Here is a 22956-nt window from a genome sequence, read left to right as displayed (position 1 = left end):
CACTGGTGCCACCCATGACATAGCAACACAGCTTAGTCAATTCCTTTAGGTGGAGAGATAGACTGTGTTGAGTGTCACCCTAGTGTATCTGTATGAACTGATTAAGTGAATGTACAGTGTGTGCGTGTGTGTGTGTGTGCACATATTAACCTCAGCTCTCTTTCCTTTTATCCTTGTCCAGGACATGGAAACACCTCCCTTTTCCTCCTTGGCTGATAACAGCTCTCTCTTACGCTCTGTAGTCTTTGGCCACACCTGAAACGTTGCAGACATGAGTCAGGGCTGGGCACTTGTGCTGAGTTCAATATTGCAATTATACAACTATTATCAACAAAATAAATATATAACCTCAATGTTTTGGGGCAATTAGCTCTCAAAATACAAAAGCTTTCTGTAACTGTTTGTCTGTCTCCCATTTCCATGGAAATACATGGGGTCTGACTAATCACTGATATATATCACTGATATATAATATATATATAGTCATATAGAATATAGTCAGTCACATCAGTAGAACCCTGCATGTAATGAAACCTAGTTTACTACTCAAGCAAATAGGTCACACCTCAGTAATGACATGCAGACATGTTTTCTAGTACCTGTTGAGCCAACTTTCATTAGCCAACTTGTGTTTATGCTCTCTAGTGATCATGGGGTTTTCCAAACTAAATAAATACCAAAGATATAAACGCAAAAATGCTCAGTTTTACCTAGATCTGGACTGAGATGTTTTTAGTTTGGAGTTATGTCTTTTGTTTTGTGTTCATAATGTGTCTGTTCAGAACATGGTTTATGCTGATTATTGTCATAATTGTGTCAGTTTATAGCTTACACCATGAGTGAGTTGGCTGTATTGCATCATTGTGGCTTCTGAGCTCTTTAACATCCGGAAACTTTCATCGATTGATACTGCTCTAAAACGTGCCTTGTTTCTCTCTGATACAAAAATTTCTGCAAGTGCAATGGTTGGGAAAAGGCAGAGTAATATTTTCAGTGATGAGGAAGGTGTGCTGTCATGCTGATTTGAGCACATTCTAAATGTCTTGTTGGCCAATCAGAGTGCTTGGTTGGAGCTATTTGTTGTACAATTCAGGTTAAAGTTTAGGTTAGTTGCAAACTATTGTTGTTTGGTGGAACAGTTCACAATAAGAGTGATTGTTGCAACACAGCTAGCAAGTTGCAACAGTCCCCCATTTAAGACTCCCTGACTTCGGGGTGCCTGGTGGCTCAGTGGATAGAGCTGCGCCTCATGTACAAAGGCTGAGTCTTCGCCACAGCGGCCATGGATTCGAGTCCAGCTTCTCTCCTTTGCTGCATGTTTCCCCCTCCCTCTCTTTTCCCCTTTGACACTCACACTGCCCTGTCAATTAAAGGCAATAAAAGAAAAAAATAATCTTAAAAAAAAGACACCCTGACTTTGTCCCCTCAAAGTTTAAAAAATGAAAAAAAGATGAAATGACAATTTCTCCTTGATCCTGCTTCATCTTTGGAGTTGAAGTATGAATTGATTTAAATTGCTAAGTACTATAAAAATTCCATCCGGTTGCTTGGGCGTGTTGCTGCTGATGGCATCATACAATTCCTGCAGTGGATTTGCATCAGCATCTTGTGTCCTGCCGGTTCTGAACAAGGTCCACCCATCATGTGCAACAGCACGATCTGGGATGTTAGATGTTAACCATGTCTCTGTGAAGATGTGCACAGAGCATTGTGTGATTTTAATAAATGTAATTTATGATAGCCTGTAAATAGTGTCACTTGCCAAAAAGCACAATAGACCTCCAGACCTGACTCCTGAGAGCAACAAATCGAGGAGGTTTTGCCAACCATCCAGGTGGCAACAGTTGTATCCAACACTGGCCAGTCTTTGGGGTGTCAACACTGGTGTAAGGAAAGGAGGCTAGATCCTTTGTCATGTGCATTTGGTTTTGTTGTCCCCTTTTTGCAATGTATGGTGGATGGAGCGTTCTCTCATGCAACCGTCATCATGCAACATGTTTGCAGCAGCCAGCACTGCCATAGGGGTTTAGTGACAGAATAGTTTTTGCCCCCCCTCTAGTGAAGCAATTTTTAGGGGGTCAGGACCTCACAGCTGGGGCAATTGTTTTGTCAAGTCAAGTCAAGTCAAGTCAATTTTATTTATAGAGCCCATTATCAGTACAGATGTACTAGAGGCCAAGGTAATGCCATGTAGAGAAATTACATTGTTAGAAAGGGAGTTTCTGAGGTGTTTCGGGCCAAGAACAATAAGTTTAGTTTTGTCTGAATTCAACATCAAGAAATTACGGCTCATCCAGGCTTTTACGTTCTCAAGACATGTTTGAAGTCTAGATAGCTGATCAGTTACATCTGGTTTCATATACAGATATAATTGCATATCGTCAGCATAACAATGGAAATTTAGAGTGTTTTCTAATAATGTTAACTAGAGGAAGCATATATAAAGTAAAAAGGATTGGTCCAAGCACAGACCCTTGTGGTACTCCGAAGCAGACCTTAGTATGTGCGGAGGAGTGATCACTGATTTGAACAAATTGGGAACGCAAGTAAGATTTAAAGCAGGTTAGTGACGTTCCTTTAAGGCCCATTAAGTGTTCCAGTCTGTGCAGTAAGATTTGATGGTCAATGGTGTCAAAAGCAGCACTGAGATCTAAAAAGATTAAACCAGAGACCAGACCTGAACCAGAAGCAATCAATAAGTCGTTATTAATTTTTACTAGTGCCGTCTCTGTACTATGATGAACTCTAAAGCCTGACTGAAAGTCCTCGAATAAACTATTATCTTGGAGAGTGTCACAGAGCTGATGAGCAACCACTCTCTCAAGGATTTTAGAAATAAAGGGGAGATTAGATATCGGTCTATAGTTAGCTAAAATCTCAGGATCGAGAGTGGGCTTCTTTATATCTAATAAAGAGTTGTCTAATAGGAGCAAAACTTTCTTAAGTAGCCTAGTTGGGATGGGGTCTAGCATGCAAGTTGATGGCTTAGATGCAGAAATCTGAGTAGAGAGTCGGCAAAGGTTGATGGGGGAAAAACGGTCCAATTAAATTCCAGGCCTTGCTGCAATATTCAAGCTACCTGAGTCCGGGGTCAGGGGATTTATGTAAAACAGGGTTTATGTACACAGTGACTGAAGCCATTTGAATCCAAAAGCGTGGAAAAAAGCAGAACTAAGGCTATCACTATTAACATCTGTGTGAATGTTGAAATCCCCTACGGTAATTACCTTGTCTGATTTAAGCACTAAACTAAGTACAGAGAATTCCAATAGAAATTCAGTATGTGCCGGGGGCGTGGTACACTATAACAAATAGAATTGGTTTTCCAGAATGGGTGAGAAAGACTAAGGAAAAGGCATTCAAATGAACTATAGCTTGAACTATAGAACTATAGCTTTAGTGTGAATTGCTAAGCTTGAATCAAAAATAGCAGCAACTCCCCCTCCTCAGCCAGTGTCGCGCACAACGTGACTATTTATATGACCAGGAGGAGTGGATTCATTCAGTACTCATCAGAACAAAGCCAGGTCTCATGCTGCCATTTATACTGTGGTGTTCAAACGTATTCACGTAGGCATATCTAGATTGGCTGGCTAACTTTATGCAGATTTCAGTGGGTAAATATGTGCTCATGACTGGAGGACCGTATTATCCATAGAGTCTAGTAAAGGGCTCTGCCTGTTTCGATTTAGGGTTACAATATCATAACCTTCATTATTGGTCAACAGCACAAATTTGCAGTCACAGTTAATTTAATAAAGCCCAGAGGTTTTGTACATGAACTGCTGGTTACACATGAATTATTTTGTTGTTATGATTTAGTTCTGGAAAGGATGTAACGGTGAGACCCAAAATATTTGGAAGGTTTAGCATGTGCAGCAGCCAATAACATAAGAAGTAATATAGCTCCTCATAAGCAAAGTGTGTGTGTGTGTGTGTGTGTGTGTGTGTGTGTGTGTGTGTGTGTGTGTGTGTGTGTGTGTGTGTGTGTGTGTGTGTGTGTGTGTGTGTGGAATGTGGGGTCCGTGAGCACTAATGTGATGGTGACAGCATTTACTTTTTGTATACTGTGTAATATTCCACTACATTCAGCCTGTGCCTGCTTTTTACTGCACTTTACCAACAAGATAAAGAAGCTGACCTTAACATTGAACAGTCAGTACATGTTTTTTCACAGGTATCAGGAAACTAGGAAGGCCCTCACAGGTCAGTCAAGGTGAGGCTACTTTAACATTTTAAACTGAATTATGGAGCAATGACACAAGTATCAAATTAAAAACAAGACCATATTGGGGATGTTGTTAGTGGCGCTGACTAAATCTTGTCAAAATAACTGCGTGACATGATTTTACTGCAAAAAAACATTGAAAGTTACGTCAGAGAAAGAAAACAGCTTCAAGGCTCCGCTGGCTAAACTCAATGTGGGCACAGATATCAGAAAAATATTTGTGGAAACCAACCAGCCTGATTTTTGTCGCCAGGCTGACTCTGAGTTATGATTCCACAAAAGTGTGTGTAAGTGTTTTGGACTGAATCCATGCCACCCGCTGTTAGGCGTCCTAGCAAAGATCAGAATCGCAAAATTGAACATTCACTATTCAGATAAAAACACTGAACTGATTATTTTGTTTCTACAGCGTGAACAAAGGATTCCCTTCCGTCTGCATCGCAGTGATATCCCCTCCACCCCATTCCATCTCACCACACCCCTTTTGTAGGAGGCACTGAAATAGCACTGAGCCGACCACTTCTGTAAATTGTGGGTAGTTTTTCAGTATGTTATAAATAACAATAATCACAGGAATTAACTCTGAATACAAACATATGAACTGATATTCATATGCGTAACGTTTTCACTATGATGCTATACTCTATTGTACTCCTATTACATCCACTGAGTCACTCAGTGTCACTTTGGGAGGAACGCAATCGGACGTGGTCACATTCCTTTAAATCTACTCAACCAAAACTCCACCTGGAAACCAAGCAGCTCAAGGAATGAGAGTGTAGGTGTATATTATGTAGTTTTTGTCATGATTTATTTCTGTACCCTGTGGCTGTAGGAAGTGTGTCCGACCCTCCTGTTCCTACTTCCTCTTCTGGTCCAGTCACTTTCCCACTGGGGAAAATGGAAGGCAATTCTCTTCCTCCTCTGCCAGCCCCAGTAATCTGAGAGAAGACGGTAAACAGTTCGCTAATGATGATTGATTTAGATTGACCATAAATTAGACAATCATGTCTATTCCTCAACAGTTATTGTTGTACTCTAGGTCTACTCCATGAGTCAGTGTCTCTCCCAGAGGAATTGCTGTTCTTAGTTAATATTCCATTATTGAATACAACTTCAATTGTACTTCAACTGGGTGATTTTTTCATGGTACTCAAGAGAGATAGTACAGGTTTGAAATATGCCCATCTTTACTCACAGCACATAAGGCAACAAGCAAAGACGTTGTATTAAACTCCTGTAAAATTCACCTATAAACATCTATCCAAGGCTGACCCGAAGTAAAGTGACTGCTGTTCTTGTTCCCTTTTTAAGTACAAGTGCATGCAATTTATTATTTGAAAGATAAGAATCTAATTTGTGCTTCTGCCTTTGAGTTATATCAGTTTTAATCCCACTTAAACATGTTTTTTTCATGTTTGCCGCCTATATATTTTATTTAAAAGAGATGCTGTAGATGTCTAGAACTGGTAGGTATTAGCTGCGAAAAATGGGGTCAAAATATTAAGCTGCAAATATACACATATATATATATATATATACACACACACATATATATATATATATATATATATATATATATATATATATATATGTGTGTGTGTGTATATATATATATATATATATATATATATATATATATATATATATATATATATATATATATATATATATATATATATATATATATATATATATATATATATATATATATATATATATACGCGTGTGTGCACATGTGTGTGTGTGTAATAGGTTACAGATGACTAGTTACCCTATTAAAAATGTAATAACTTTGTGACCTCCAGATGTAATACTTTTTCAACAAATGTTTCAAGCTGAGCAATAAAGCTGAAGACACCTAAAAAAACAAGAAGGTAGTGTTGCACTTAAGTTTGTCTCAAGGGCTTTGCTGACCAACTTAGTCCAAAAAAAAAAAAATTTTATTCTACATACAAACTTGTTACTGAAAATGTTGCCCCTTTGCAATCACCAACAATTTTACTGTAATTACATATTTTTTTCTCAGTAATTTCAACTGATTACATTTATATTTATTTTGTAATTTAATTAGCAAGTTACAGGTAACACTGTATATATTCAGTATATTTATTTGAAAAAAAAAAAAACAAGAGCAAAGATTATAGATGTATGTTCCTGTTCTCTGTTTCCATGAGGCTTTATCAGGAGTATCATGTAAATACAGAAAAGATAAGAGCCACTCATGAGAGAGATTATGGGATATTGTCCATTCCACTCTTATTAAAAGTTCACGTACCCGTGCGCGGGGTGTGCGCTCTGTGTGTGTGTGTGTGTGTGTGTGTGTGTGTGTGTGTGTGTGTGTGTGTGTGTGTGTGTGTGTGTGTGTGTGTTTTGATGGGCCCAGTCTCTTTGAGATAAGGCGTTTGGACAGCGTGGGGGTTGAGCAATCAGACCGGGGCTTTAGACCGCTGGCCAGAACAGAACTTCCTTCCTCGCCTGGTCCGACAAAAAAAATACCGTCGGAGGCTTTTATAAATGGGGACTATGTTGAGCTCTCAGTCGCTGTTTCAGCTTCAGATCGTTGAACACACAAGTTTAATCCACGCCAGGACACCACCGACATCATGACTTCAACAGCACTGTCTTTGCTGCTTTGTGCGCTTTTCCTCTGCGGACTGGAGGAAACGGTCCGGGCTCACCGCGGATATTGCGCCGGGAATGAGTGTTTTGCGCTTTTCCAGGATCCCGAGGATTATGCAGGCGCACAGAAAAGCTGCAAAGACTCGGGCGGACAGTTATCACCGTATATGCATGAATATTTTAGGAAGACAATAAAGAGTCCGGTAAGCGGGAGTTTCTGGTTTAAAGGCAAAGCAGACGAATGTAACCAAAGTTGCTGTTCAGTCTCCGTGTCCGCGGAACAGGACTTGTCAACCAAGGAGAAGCCGTGCAGCAACACATTGGACGGATTTGTGTGCCAATATACCCTCGAGGAGCCGTGCGGTTCGTTGCAGGCAGGTGAAGGCGCACAGGTGAGGTACAGCCAGCCTCTGGACTTCGACTTGGACGATTCGGAAACGTTTCCTCGCGGAACCATCGCCGTGGCGGAAAAGCTCGGCGGTAAATATCCAGACTCTAAACACGTGTGTTTCTCCAGCCGTTGGATTGCAGCTCCCTGGAACTGTGAGGTACTTAAGGGCGGTTGTGAGCAGGAGTGCACCTCCACATCATCAAAAACGCACACGTGCACATGTCCTGCGGGGAAAACTCTCCATGCAAATAAATTCACCTGCACTGACGGCCCGTGCGCTTTGAACCCGTGCAAGGATGAGGGTGAGAAGTGTGAGGTCTCAGAGGGAGGTTTTAATTGCACATGCAAAGATGGCTTTGTGAGGGAGGATGGAGTGTGCGTAAACGTCACTATTTGTTTGAAGTGTGAGCACATGATGTGCGATAAGGTCAATGGGGTGTATGAGTGTGGATGCAGGAAGGGGTTCAGGGTGTCAGCGCACGACCCCACCAAGTGTGAGGTGATCTGCACCGGGAGAGACTGTCCCTGCATCAGGAGTGAGGATAAATGTTTCTGCCCTGAGGGCTACGTTAAAGACACCCCAGACACAACCAACAGTCAACCCTTCTGCACAGACATCGATGAATGTGAGTCTGATCGGTGTGATCAGAAGTGTGAAAACTCATACGGTAGTTATAGATGTTCCTGTGACGAGAACTTCAAGCTGGACCATGACGAGCACACATGTGTACACATCGAAGACGACGTGGAGGGATCAGGTTTCACCCCTTCATACCCAGCTCCCCCCAGCCCTCACCCAGCTGTGGTGCCCTCCTACATCAAGACCGGCAGTGTCCTGGGCATCACTGTGTTCATGGCGCTGTGTGCCGGGCTGCTCTTCTTCCTGATCCGAAACGCCATCAAACGTTGCGGCAAATTTGAGCTCTCCTCCATCAAACATGCAGATATTTTCTATCTGCAGCAGGTGACCACAGAGACGTACAAGAGGCTATCCTTCGACAAACCATTTAAAAACGACTCGCAGATACTGAAATCACAGCTGTAGGGAAGCATGCTGCTTTTCGACCTTTATGTCATCTCACACTGAGCTGTTTTCTTTGCTCAAATATACAGCATAGGACTGTTCCACAGTTATCCGTAGGCAGCATTCATGAGAAATGCTTGAATTATCTATAATGAATCACACACTGAAAGGTCAGCGAAGAGGGACTAAATGAAAACAGCTTTTTAAAAAAAATATGTTAGATTTTTATATGGAATTGTTCATTCATCTTATAGCTACTTAACCTTTTTCTTACAGAAACATAAACATTGGGTTTTCCTTTACAATTAGGCCAGTGTGTGGAGTTATATCCAAAAACTAAGAATCTGTTATATAGGAAAAGGTCAAATAGTAATGGTACTAAAAGGTTAATATGATCACTTTTACAGTAAATCTGACAAGTTGATCTTACTTCAATTAATCTTGCAGACTGATTACCTTGAAAAAGTAAGGCAAATATGACTTTATGTCTTAATTTGTTATTTTATATTTAAGTGTTAAGTTTACTCAACATTTAGTAGCCTATTATTTACTTCAATTTGTGAAGTTGTTGCAACTTAAAAAAAAAAAAACAAGACAAGTGAAATCATTTTCTTCTTTCTAAGTGTTAGCAACTACCAAGTATGGTACAAGTAAACCAAGTTAGTCTGACTTGATCATGAGAGAAAGGATTTTGCCAGTGATGAAGTTAGGAGATCTGCAGGTTCTGCTGTCTTTATATGTTGAGGAATATTCAAATATGATTGACTAGTTTGCATCCAGCAGAATACAGATATATAGCACAGAAAACTTGGTTTACTGAAGTTGCTAAAAAGTAGAAATATTGATTTAATTCAGCTTGTCATTTTTTAAGTTGCAACACCTTCACAAAATTAAAGTCTGGGCAAAGTGATAGTTAAAATGTGTTAGAAAGATGTGTTATTAAACACCTGACCAAATTTGAATGACCAAAAAAAATCACCAAGTATGTAAAAGAAGGTCTCAAAATCCTGAAAAAATGCACATTATTCTCTGATCTGAAACTCTGTAACTCTGGGGGCGTGTCCGCTGGAGGAGCGGAGGCCACGCCCATTTGCGGGTATAGCTTCATTAGCTGTGTCCCAATTCAGGGTCTGCATCCTTCGGAGGCTGCATTCGAAGGCCAATTACGTCCTGGCGCTCTTGTGAAAGGCTGTCCCATTTGGTCACAATTCGAAGGCTCCTCCTTTCGCAGCCCACAAATGCAGCCTTCTTTTCCCTCTGTTTGGAGGACACATCGCTACTATCCTTCGCAGCCTTCCATTTCCCAAGATCCCTTGCGCGCCCGCGATCTTCAAAAATAATGGCGGCACAGATCGGAGCGTTGATTTAACTTAATGTGGGTTTTTACTCATTTGAAAATCAAACGGCAGATATGTTAAACTTAGAGGGACATTAAAATCTCATAATTTCATTCATAATACGTGAAGTAAGTAATGCTAACACGTAGCCACCTAGCAGCCCCGCTGTGCTGCCCGCAGCAGCGGAGTGCTCCGTCCGCTGACGGAGGCTCTACTGCACGAAAAATCAGCTTCCGACGCAGACAGAGGCCCTTGTCCTCCTTCTCCAGCAAAATTTAAATAAAAAGTAAATTTTAAAAATAAAATAATTTCTTTGCTTTAGTGCCCCCCCCCCGCTCTCTCTCTCTCTCTCTCTCTCTCTTCCTCCCTCTCCCCCTCTCTTGGCCTCTCTCTCTTTTTCTCTCCCTCTCCCCCTCTCTCTCTCTGGCGAGCCTTGACGGCAGGCATCCACTGTCGTGGGGGTAAGGGCGGGGACATCTGGTGACGCAACCAGGAAATCCTCCGAAGGCTAGACTGTCCCAATTAACAACCGTTAATGCGTCCTCCGAAGGATGCAGACCCTGAATTGGAACACAGCTTTTGTATCATCGAGCTATGGTTTAAGATCTGCCCAAAAAACAGGAAAATGGTGAAAAAACAGTCAACTGACCAACTCCACAATTCAGAACAATATAGTAAAGAGTCTCTGTAACATGTTTTCAACAATCAGTTTCCAACATTTAGAATGCATTTTGAAACAAATCTCTGAATTCACTTTACCTGGAATTTAAGTAAATATAACTAAATTTTAAGTAGGAAAGTAAGCACATAAGTAAGTAAAAAAGGCCTGTTAACGTGTTAATCATGATGTGATTAAGGTCCATGCGTAAGGCGTGTGCTTTTTAATCATGTTAATCGCCGGCTGACTTTTTTTTTAAGAGGCTGTACCGGCCTGAGTTTTACAGCTCCAGTTATGATACTGGAAACAAGAGTTCCAGATGTAACTACAGATCTATGAATTCTTCCTGTCCACTAGAGGGAGTGCTTAGCCACTGAATATCAAGTGTCCTGCACCTGTGTTTGATGGTTTGATGGAAGATAAGTACTGACAAGAAGACAAGTACTGCTTCTAGCGGACCGGAAGGAACTAGAAACCAATGGTTCCAATCCAAATGTCATGCTATCTTCTCCAGAAGGAGGCTAAATATTGCCCAGAAGTTAGGCTTAATTTTTGGCGATTGAAAAATGCCATGGTCATTTCACCTCTGACCTTATGATATCATAATGAAAATGGGTTCTGTGGGCGACTTACATTTTTCAATGCAATGGGTTTCTTAGATTTTCTTTAAAGTAAATTCAGTGTCAGATTTTATATTGTTTTGTAATTACTATAGAACAGTTTGCTTAACAGTTTTATGCATTATATATAAACTAAATATAAACCACTTTTTTAGTGTCTTTAAACGACCAAACTCTCTCCTGATAGGACCTGATGTTTGATTCCACATGTTGCTGTCTAATAACACTACTGCACTGTAGTGAAGCTCTTTACTGTAAAAAGGAAAACAAAGCGTGCCTCTGCTTGATATCCTCATTTTGTATACTGCAAGTTTCATTTTGAGTGTAATGTAATTTCCTTTTTTTACACATGGGTTGTGACATTTACTGTATTTATGAAATAGTTTAGTTAAATCTTTATGCTTTTAATCTTTTCGTAAAATAACACTAAATTGTATTAGCAATGAACGGAGCCAGAAAAGTAGTCTTTAGTCAAAAAATTTGGTTGTTTGTACCATGGGCACAATAAGTCGCTGTGACTGATGTTTGCTCATGAAATATGTTACGTTTTTTCATTAGGAATTATGATATTTCACATTATGTGTAGTTTTGAAGCGGACCGCTGCTTGTATTAGGATGTATTGGTTGCTATAGGAATTGTGTCTGATGCACATAAAGCACACACATATTCAGGCTTTACAAACCATTTTTCACAAGCATATCCTTGATGGGTATCATTCCAAAATGATAAGTCCCCACACTGAAACATTTGATGTTTAGTTTCTTTCTAAACTTTTGGACATTTTTATGTCTGGTTGCATACTTTGTCTACATTCCGTTTGATGTCTGAAATGCAACTCTGTAGGTTGTGGTTTTTAAACACAATTCAAACTAAAACATAATACGCTGCAGATAGTAGGGGAGAGCAGGGTCAGTTGGGACATATTTTTTTTACAGATACAAAATAATCCTTCGTTACCAACAGACTACTTGAACAGTATTGAATATGATTTGATACACAGTGGTGAAAGAAGTATTCAGATCCTTTACCAAAGTCAAAGTACTAAAACCACACAGTAAAAATACTCTTTTACAAATCCATGTCTTGCATTAAAACATTGACTAAAGTAAAAGTAAGTAAGTGCATTCAGGAAAGAGTACTTAAAAGTAAAAGTATCCAATGCAGAAAAAACCCCCCCAAAAAAACACCCAAAAACCTCAAAATTGTAAAAAGAAAAAAAAAACTAAAACCTCAAAATCATTTTTAAAAAATGATTTTGTAATTCTGAAATGCAGATTTCACTGTCCCAACTGACCCTGTTGTCCACTACATGGAACAGTTATCGTTCAGTCGGGTTATGTGCGTCAGAACATTAAAAACATTACAGAATAAGATGTCCTCATACTGACTGATACTCCTGCGGTGCTGTTTACTGCACACAGCTTCTACTGACATTCACAGGAGATGTAATGTATTTAACTTTACTGTCTAACGGGCTGCGGTCAGAGCTGCAGGCTGCCAGAGATCAACTCTACATGAATGTAAAACTGCTGCTATGGTCGACCTGTAAAAAAAAACACGTGTACCTTGTTCTCATCTGCCTGATACACATTAATACTGAATGTCTGTTTAACAGACTCATTACAAGCTTTCACTTGATGCAGTGTTGGGTTTTTGTGTTTTTGTTTTTTGAATATGTCACTACTGAATGACAAAGTGATAAGAATTAAAACTTGGTGTCAGACCAGTGGGAGAGTATAAGTACATTTACTCAAGTACTGTTAAGTAGGAATTTGAGGCACTTTTACATGAGTATTTTCATGTCACTTTATACAATAAAGTAAATAAATCAATATATCTTTGTTTTCATAATCTCTCCCTTATTCTGCCTTCTTCTGAGAAATACAGAAGTTCTGAAAATGTCTAAAACAAGACAAATGCGTTGAACTGTAATTATGTTACCTGATTTCAGCGGTGTAATGCAACTACATACATTAACTCAAGTATTCTACTTAAGTACGAATTTGAGTCTATTCCCAACAGTCAATTCAAGTTTGGCTGAAACTGTTAAAATCAATTAGACAGTTGACAGAAAATTCAACAATTTCTGTGTTTATTTTATTTTTTGAATAAATTATAATAAATATAATATAATATATAAAATAATAATAATAATTTAAAGTTTTTTTATGATTTAGTCTTTCTGGTTTGGGTACTTATACTTTTGATACTTTAAGTACATGTCCTTGGTATGCGTACGTACTTTTCAGTGCAACACATGGTGTGACATTTTTAGTTTTACTTATGTAAAGGATCTGAAACGTGTTCCATCAGCCTGAAGGTCAGAGAGCAAGACCAGAAACGACTTGTTCACATTTGGTAAAGAGTGGAGTTGGGAGGAGCTACTCCAAATAGGGGGTGTTGGGTAAAGCCCCCTCATTCTACCCCTGTTTGCGTGCGCGCAGCCTCGCTACGTACGAACGTAAAGATCTTGCGTAATTGGGGATGTGGTCCGCCGCGCTGAGGAGAAAGTCTGTAAAGAGACACTGAGCAGTAGGCTGATTAAGAGCCACTTCCTTCCTCAGCCGGGGCAATAACATGGAGCTGGAGGGTTATAAATGCGAGCAAAACATTTTGTCAAACAAACAAAGCCGCACACTGCTGCAGCGCGCGACAACTTAAAGGGACAACACCGAGGCTGCAACATGAGGGATGTTACGGGACTCTTTGTTTTTGTGTTCCTGGTGGGACGAGCCGGCGGGACGGAGCCTAGTGCTGGGTACTGCATCGGGACTCAGTGTTTCACTGTGTTCCAACATCCCAGCGACTTTCCAGCTGCAGAGGACCAGTGCAGAGACCGAAACGGACACTTGATGACCGTGCGCTCCACTGTGGCTCATGATATTTTCAACATCTTGTTGTGGAACTTAACGGGGCGCTTCTGGATCGGTTTACGTCTTCCGAGCGGCTGCCCGGACGCTACTGCTGCGCTCAGAGGGTTCCAGTGGGTGAGCGGAGACAGCGAGAGTGACTTCTTCAACTGGGCACCGAGTTTTGACAGCAGCTGCTCTGCTCCTCACTGCGTCTCAGTTTCACAGGAGGACGAGTTTAAATGGGTCCAGGAGCCATGCCGCGAGCACGCGGACGGGTTTCTCTGTGAGTACACCTTCACGGACCCGTGCACGTTTCTGGCGGTTGCAGCCGGTGGGTCTGTCACTTACAAGGTCCCCATGGGGTTTGAGGGCGAGGACGTGCTTTCTCTGCCGCCTGGAAGCATCGCCATCCGGATGCCGGCTGAGACTAAATACGTGTGCTTCTCCAGGCAGTGGCTGCAGGCGCCCTGGAGCTGTGAGATACAAGAAGGAGGCTGCGAGCACAAATGCGCAGAGGACCCCAACAATGTGCCCTCCTGCTACTGCCCGTCCGGACAGAGCGTCAACCCCGCAAATAAAGTCACCTGCGAAGTGGACATAGATGACCCGTGCCTGCCCCTGCAATGCGCGCACGCCTGCTACAAGGCCGGAGACTCGTACGCGTGCATGTGTGACCACGGGTTTAAACTGGCGCAGGACGGCAGGTCGTGCGTCGACTTCAATGACTGCAGGGACGCGCGGCAGTGTCCTGGGGAGAACTTCGTGTGCGTCAACACCGTCGGCGGCTTCCAGTGCGTGTGCAAGGATGGATACGTGATGAGAGGCAGTCTGTGCGTCGACGTGGATGAGTGCGTGTCCGCTCCATGTGAGCACATGTGCACCAACACTCCCGGCAGCTACAAGTGCTCCTGTTATGATGGATATATAGAGGACCCGACGGCGCCGAATAAGTGTAAACTGCACTGCGGAAAGGAGGAATGCCCCGCCGAGTGCGACCCCAACGACCGCTTCCAGTGCTACTGCCCGGACGGGTACGTGGCGGAGGAGCGGGAGGACCACACGGTGTGCATAGACATAGACGAGTGCTCTTTCTTTTATTGTGATCAAGACTGTAAAAACACTTTCGGCAGTTATGTGTGCTCGTGCTCTCGCGGATACACCCTGGTTGGTCAGTACAGGTGCGTAAAAAACGAGGATGATACGGACACAGATGGAAGCATGGAGGGCTCCGGGGTGAGCACGACTCCCAGCATCCCCTCAACATCACCCGCGCCACAACCGGAGCCAACAACTCAGCCTTCAGGAGTGTCGGTGGGGGGTCTCGTGGGGATAATAGTGTGCACTGTGTTTTTTATAGTGCTGGTGGTGGTTGTGGCTCACTACCTGCTCAGCGACAAAGGGAAGACAGAGAGCGCCAAAGCTCCAGAGGGCGAAGCGCACGGTTTACATCGAGTGACGAGTGACGCGTATAAGACAGAAAAGAGACAGTTAAAGCACGACATGTGAATGTACAGGTCAAGCCTCGTGCCAACTGCAGAGCAGGCGCGTGCACAGACAGACCCCAGGTGGTGCTCAAGTAGCTGCCCTTTGGACTTTTTTTATTAAGTGTTTTATTAAAAAGACAAGACAAGCAAAAAATAATAATAATAATAAGTTAACAGCATTCTTAAGTGTGCAGTTAACCCTTTAAAACCTGTATTGACAGCATTGTTCTTGTGCTGCTTTGAGACGCTTTTCACAAGCATCTAAACATTTGAAATCTGAGCAAATTGGTTTGATTTCTTTCAAAAACTTGGAGAAAAAAAGGCAATCAGCAACTTGGCAAGAGATGCCAGCAAACTGCAAGAAAAATACTTGAAAACTAGATTAAAGAGAGACAGACAGAGGGAGAGGGAGAGTTATTAGAAATAAGGAAACAAATCCAGAAAACTCTGTTTATTTGAAATACATTGAATTTATGATTATCAAAATTAGATATTTGTAATTGTCTGTATAATTGTGTTTTGTGTTTTTATTATATGTAGATTTTTAAAATTATTTTTGTTGCTAATTTTCAGGTATTTTTTTGGAACTTTTTAGTAATTTCTTGCAAATTTAATGTAATATTCTGTTCATTTGCTCCTTACCTTCTTTTCATGTTTTTGAAAGACACAAGCTGCTCATGTTTCAAAGGGTAAAATTAAATAAATTAAAAACTCAGATTTACAAAGAGCGGGAGGCATTTACAGCTCAGCTGGTTACCTTTCAGTTTCAATTATCATCATTATTTTAGGTAATATACTTTTTGTATTTGTTTGTTTGGATAATTTTCTCTTTGTTTTGTACTTTTGATCAATTTCTTTCTAATCTTTGGGTCATGCCCTCTTAAGTTGCTCAGCTTCATGTGATTTTCAAAGAAATCAAGCCAATTTGTGTTTCAAAGTGTTACATTTCACTGCAAATGACAAAATGACATCCTCATGTCCATCACTGTAGGGGTATTCAAATAAGTGAAGGATGTGCTGCTGTATTAAACACTATTTTTTTACTAATTTAAAATGAGAGGGGTTCCCTTTTTTGCTTGAGCACCACCACCCCCCAAAATGTCTGTGCATGACCCCACTGCAGAGACTGTGTGTCCGCTTTGAATGATGTCAGTTTCACAGCCAGACAGTCAGGAAGCAATGTGGTGATGCCACAAGATACAAAGCCAATTTAAACTCAAGACATCAGAGGTATTATACAATTGTTCAAGTTTTCTGTGAGGATGGGTGCCCCCTGCATCGGAGGACTGGATTTATCCACCATTCAGTTCACACACACACACACACACACACACACACACACACACACACACACACACACCAGATACAGTGTAATTAACTACGACAAAGAACTTTGTTTTGAAGTTTGTGCTGGAACATTATTAAATTGTGAAGGAAGGATACGCCTGTTTTTTTCTTGGGATTACTGTCACAGCAAATCTGTCTTTGGACAGGTTGACTGCTCCACCTTGTGGAGACACCAGGGAATTACAGGTCATGTGTGAAGAAAGAATATTACATTCACAGTGTGCAGCCAGCACTGTTGCCTCACAGTGAGAGGGTCTCTCGTTCGAATCCCGGTTGGAACGGGCTTTGGTTCGGGTGTGGGCCCTTCTGTGTGGAGTTTGCATGTTCTCCCCGTGTCTGCGTGGGTTCTCTCCGGGGTCTCCGGCTTCCTCCCACAGTCCAAAGACATGCAGCTCAGGTTGATTGGTGGCTCTAAATTGTCCTTAGGTGTGACTGTGAGCGTGTACGGTTGTCTGTCTATATGTGTCGGCCCTGCAATAGTCTGGTGACCTGTCCAGGGTGACCCCGCCTTCTGCCCGATGACGGCTGCGATTGGCTCCAGCCCCCCCGCGACCCTTACGAGGACAGGCGATTACAGAAAATGACTGACTGACTGACAGTGTGCAGCCCGTGTCTCTTTAACCCTTTGAAATTTGAGCAGTTTATTTCAAAACATGGGGAGAAGGGCATGTAAAACCAGAGAAGTGACCTGAAAATTAGCAAGAAATCTGTAAATATATATATATATATATATATATATATATATATATATATATATATATATATATATATATATATATATATATATATATATATATAAAAAAAATAATGTGTGGGTGCCTGGTGGCTCAATGGATAGAGCGGTGCCCCATATACAGAGGTTGTGTCCTGGCTGCAGCAGTGGCGGGTTCGATTCTCTATCTCCCCTTTCATGCTTAAACTGTCCTGTCCATTAAAGGCAATAAATACCAAAAAAAAATCTTAAAATGAAAATGTAGAACATAAAAAAAGACAGAGACAAACAAGACTTGGAAAAAACTCTCTTACCCTTTGAAACTTAAGCAAATTGGCTTAATTTCTCTCAAAACATAGAATGAAGGCAACAAGCAACATAAGATGTAGTGATTCAAAAATTACCAAGAAATTAGTAAAAAGTAATAAAACAATCTCAACATTTTTTAAATAAATAAATAAATAAATAAATAAATCGTAGTTAAAATGATACAATTCTGTAACATCATTCTAAATATGCGATTATGCTAAATATAAATTCTTTTTTTCCCTTGCTGTTTTCTTTTTTTCCCCTAGACATTTTCCATTGCTTTATAAATAAAATACAATTTTGAATATACTAGTTTCTTGCAATTTGTGGAATATTTTTGCCATGGTTGCAAAAGAAATCAAATGTTTCAAAGGTTTAAAGACTTGTTAAAGGTGTCTGAAAGCATCATAAAAAATGATGTTGCTCCAGGTTTAAGGGGTTAAATTGCAGCCACATCCCCTTAAATTAAGACTTTTTTTCATGTCTTAGTTCCTCCCACCTGAAGAGATGCAAGAAAACCATGCACGAAGAGAGGAATGGAGGAAATGTAAAACTCCTGAGTTGAATCTCTGATGTGTCTGATGTGTGTAACTCTCATGTTGTGATGGATCATCAGTTTGATCAGCTGCAGCAGCATCCAATCAAAAACTGGTACTGAACACTCCTCAAAACACAAAGAAAAGCCTTCAAGATGGCACATCAGGACAACTTTGGCCTGAGCCAGCCCTAACTATAAGCTTTGTCAAAGAGGAAAGTCTTGGGTCTACTCTTAAATGTGGAGACAGTGTCTGCCTCCTGGACCGAAACTGGAAGATGGTTCCACAGAAGAGGAGCCTGATAGCTAAAGGCTCTGGCTCCCATTCTGCCCAAAGCAGCACTAATATTAGCCAGGTAATAGTAGAGAAGAAGACGTAATTGCACTACTACTACTACTTCTAGTATATATATATATATATATGTATATATATATATATATATATATATATATATATATATATATATATATATATATATATATATATATATATATATATATATATATATATATATATATATATATGTATGTATGTATGTGTATATATATATATATATATATAGTACTGTGCAAAAGTCTTAGGCCACTTTGAACTTTATTTTAGCAAAGTTTTAATGACCATACATATTTATTTCTCAGTTGTTTCTTTAGTAAAATACAACCAGTATATAGTATTAAAATGCAAATATTTCAGAATAAAACAACCTAATCAGGCTTAAGTTGCAAATATTTACTGTGATCTCCATTTCCACTTAGCATGTCATGAACTCTCTTAGGCAGGCAATATGAGATTTAAAATACTAATCCTCTGGTGTATTTACACCAGGTAGCATTCAAGACATGTCCAAAGCTGAAAATTGATTGTTTGAGCGACCTTTTGTTATGTTTGTATGATTCCATGTTTCCACTAAATATTGACTTCAGTCAGAAGAAGCCATTTTCGTTTAGACTTTTTTGCTGTTTTAAAACATTGTACATGTTTTCTGTATTCTTTGTATCTTCATAAAGAGACTAAGCAATAAATATATATATATTATGTCCTCATTACAACTTTTCTAAAACAAAAAATCCATGGTGGCCTAAGATTTTTGCACAGTACTGTATATATATATATGTATATGATGAAAATATTGAAAATATCATGAAAATGTCTTTATATATTATGTCAACCAAAATATCATTACAAAGTCAGAAAGTCAGAATACGTGGGCAGATCCACACAGTCTGACCGGAGGACAAACACAGTGAAGGAGTTTCACAGTCTGCACGGTAAGACTTTCACTTCATTATCACGGTAAACTTTCAAATAACTATCTGTGACTCCATTCTTTTGTCGGTTTCTATAGTTTTCTGTAGTTATTTGTCCGTTCTTGACTCTTCCATACCCACTGTAACAAAGTATTGCTTAATAAACACTCAGTCTGTGTCTGTTCACACGTGAACGCAAAGCCTACTGAAACCTTTCAGTGAAGAACAGCATGAGAAGTTATTTCAAAGCTTTGTAGAGACTTTAAAGTGAAGCTACGAACACCCACTAGTTAATTAAGGAGACTATTAGTTGATACACAGAAGAAGTGTCGTTTATGACAGAAGTTATAAACTGATGGGCAGAGTCGCTGCTGTGCCTGATGAGTGCCATAAGCAGAATTATTTGCTGCTGGTGTTGCCAGCGTGTCAAGCTGCGCACATTTATCTTTATGCATATCCTATTACAGTAGACTGAACTGATTTATGCGCTTTGCTTTTCATACTTCCTCTTTATGACACTGTTATTTCATCATATGCAAAGTTTCAATTAGACCACAGGGGGAGCAACTGAGGAGGGATACCTCTTCTAGGACAGACAGATGTGTAATTGATGTTGTTAAAAACAATTAAATTACAGTAGATGACAAAATGATACATAGGAGAGAGGGGTCAACTGACTTTTTAGTCAGCATACTACACTATGACATTTTAATGAAACTTTTGGCAAGATACTATACTACAGAGTTTTTATCAGTGGGCCGTCTCCCCCACAGTCTGACGGCAACTGAGGTAAGGGGGAATGCCTGCAATTCTGTTGACCTCTAAATGTGCTGAACTGAATTTAAATAACATTTCTCTAGAGAGAAATGTTATTTATTAATTTAATTATTTATTTTCTCTCTTTTTTCTTTTTCTTTTTTCTTATTATTTCCCCTTACTTTATTTTGCTTAATCTTTCTCTTTTGCCCACTCCACATGCTGTAATCCATCCCAACTTCCTAACTGCATCACCAACACATTTGCTTGCACGCATTCACACACACACACACATACACACACACACACAGCCATTTAACACTGTCAGTATACACTGTACTAATGCTATTATGCCTGTTTCTCTGTTGTGTCAACTGTTGTTGTCTTTTTTCCCACACAGTATTGTCTTTGTAATGTCCTCCACTTAATTTGTATCTGCATCACTTTAAAAAAAAGTAATCATGATATTCTGAGCAACATACTATCCTAGGACATCTTTTTTTTATGTTTTTTGGATGATAAACTCTATTATGACATTTTTATATTTTTAACAACATACTATACCATGGTGCTTTTATGATATTTTGAGTCACACGATATCCTTTAACATACTATCCTTTTTGTGATTTTTTATTTTATTTTATTTTTTTATGACAAGCTATAGTATTATACTTTCATGATTTTTCGGACAATATACTATGATGTGACTTTTTATGATATTTCGAGGGACATACTTTACTATGACGTTTTCATGATATTTTCAGTGACTTTTTTGGATAACATACTATCTTATGACTTTTTTATGATGCTTTGAAGAACATACTATAGGATGAGGTTTTTAAGATCTCTTAGGCGACATACTATACTATGACAATTTGATGATAATTTGAGCAACATAATATAACGTTTTTATGACATTTTGAGCAACATAATATACTATGACATTTTTATGATTATTTTTGTATGATATAGAGACATCTGACAAAAATAGAAGCCTTGAGTATCTGATCCGCAAGGATCCGGACTGACGGAGCTGCGACACAGTCAATTCACAACATAGTGGAGCTAGTGGAAGTAAACATGTAGCCTAGAGTGTAATCTCTTTGCTTTGTCTGCCGTGACAGATCGGAGCCGGACCAATCACGGATCTGGTGGAATATGGCCGTAACACTGCATCCAGCCACGTTTTCACCTGACGCCGTTCATTGGCATGTCATGTGCCCCCCCAAAGGTGCCATTTAGCATCGCAAACTTTAGCCAAAAACACAGACAAAGCGGTTTTATTTAAGAAATTCAGAATGAAAATGGGCTGATTTACCATACATGTGTGAAAGTGGCATTAATCTTCACATTTAACTCTCCTAAAAAATTTAACGATTCCTCTAACCATAGAGCGCACTCATTTCTTAAATTTATGGAAAATTTTTAACTTCCTACTTGCAGGTACCCACATGCTACCCATCATGCACTTTGGCTGGTCTTGTGGCTAATTGCGCCTCACAGCACCTCCACTGGGTTCCTGCTCTGCCTCCCAACATCACCCACCTCTACCTGGAGTTTAACTACATCAGTGAGATCAACAGCAGCGCGCTCAGAGGCTATGACCAGCTGCAACAAATAGATCTTGGGAAGCAGAATGTGCAGCTCACCATAAGGAACAACTCTTTCTTCAGGCAGAGAAAACTGACAAAGTTGGAAATAATGGAAGATGCAGCAGCATCACGACTGCAGACTGGAAAAGGCTTGACAAACTTGAGGCAGCTTGAGATACAGACGACCAGCTCTGTCCTGGGGTGCCCTCTTGATCCAGGACAGGTGATGGGAGAAAGGAGGACGATCACCAAGTTGTCCTCCATGCTGGAAAATGACTCCCACTAACTGCACTGGAAAGCCCCTTCAGCAACAGACTGCTCCATCCAAAGTGTGTGAAGGGAGCAGCATTGCAGGTCCTTCCTTCCTGCTGCTGTCAGACTATAAAACCAGCACTGCTCCCAGTAGACCACACACATACGCACCAACTGGACTTATTTCAAAAGTGCATTTTTCACAAGCGCAATTATCCTCCATGTGCAATTGGTTTACATATTTTTTTTTATATTTTTCTAGACTGTTGAATTGGCACCTTGGAATGTTACTAATTTTATGTTACCATTTTTTGCACCTTGTTTTTTTTATTATACCTAGCACCTTGTTTTTTTTTTATCATTTAATATCTTTTTATATTTGTAGTTATTTTTTTGCAACTCCTGAAACCATAAATGAGGAAGGTGTCTTCGGAACAGGGACAGGACATTTTGCTACTGGGAAGTTGCAGCATTTGTGTGTAGTGTCAGACTAAGAAAAGAGCGAGAGCAGGCTGACTGCTCTCAGATCAGATGTTAGTTTGCAGCAGTGTGGTGGGCAGATCCACACAATCTGACCGGAGGACAAACACAGTGAAGGAGTTTCACAGTCTGCACGGTAAGACTTCCACTTCATTATCACGGTAAACTTTCAAATAACTATCTGTGACTCCATTCATTTGTTGGCTTCTATAGTTTCTCACGTTCTGTAGAGTCACTAAAATACTTGGACTATTTGTGCATGTCTCTTCTTGACTCTTGCATACCCATTGTGACAAAGTATTGTGTAATAAACACTCAGTCTTACTCAAAGCTTCCTGAAAGGTGAACAACAGCTCGATGAGAAGTTAAAAAGTGTTAAGAGACATTAAAGTGAAGCTAACATGTAATAGTCTATGGAAGGATTATTATGCTGATACACAGAAGAAGTGTCTTTTATGATTGAAGTTATATAAACTCATGGACAGAGTAATTGTGATGCTCACATATA

General features: G+C 40.1%; 3 protein-coding genes across 3 annotated transcripts in view; all 3 read left to right on the top strand.

The window, feature by feature from the left end:
- Positions 1-22956, top strand: part of LOC121955440 (toll-like receptor 5) — a 165171-nt gene that overhangs the window by 77444 nt on the left and 64771 nt on the right. Inside the window, exons 4-5 of the mRNA XM_088089334.1 lie at positions 21249-21355; positions 21568-22584. The gene's annotated coding sequence lies outside the window, so the exon portion shown is untranslated. The remainder of the gene's footprint in view (positions 1-21248; positions 21356-21567; positions 22585-22956) is intronic.
- Positions 5988-8641, top strand: LOC121955631 (thrombomodulin-like). Its single transcript, XM_042503668.2, has one exon. It carries the CDS (start codon positions 6835-6837, stop codon positions 8284-8286), a length of 1452 nt encoding a protein of 483 aa, XP_042359602.2. The 5' UTR covers positions 5988-6834; the 3' UTR covers positions 8287-8641.
- Positions 13252-16655, top strand: LOC121955596 (thrombomodulin). Its single transcript, XM_042503628.2, has one exon. The coding sequence runs from the start codon at positions 13479-13481 to the stop codon at positions 15237-15239; it is 1761 nt and encodes a 586-aa protein (XP_042359562.2). The 5' UTR covers positions 13252-13478; the 3' UTR covers positions 15240-16655.

Source organism: Plectropomus leopardus, chromosome 16, assembly GCF_026936395.1.
Source record: "Plectropomus leopardus strain MGB_pleo_1.0 chromosome 16, ASM2693639v1, whole genome shotgun sequence".
NCBI classification, from domain to species: domain Eukaryota; kingdom Metazoa; phylum Chordata; class Actinopteri; order Perciformes; family Serranidae; genus Plectropomus; species Plectropomus leopardus.
Note: the sequence above shows the minus strand (reverse complement) of the source record. Positions and strands in the feature narration are given on the sequence as shown.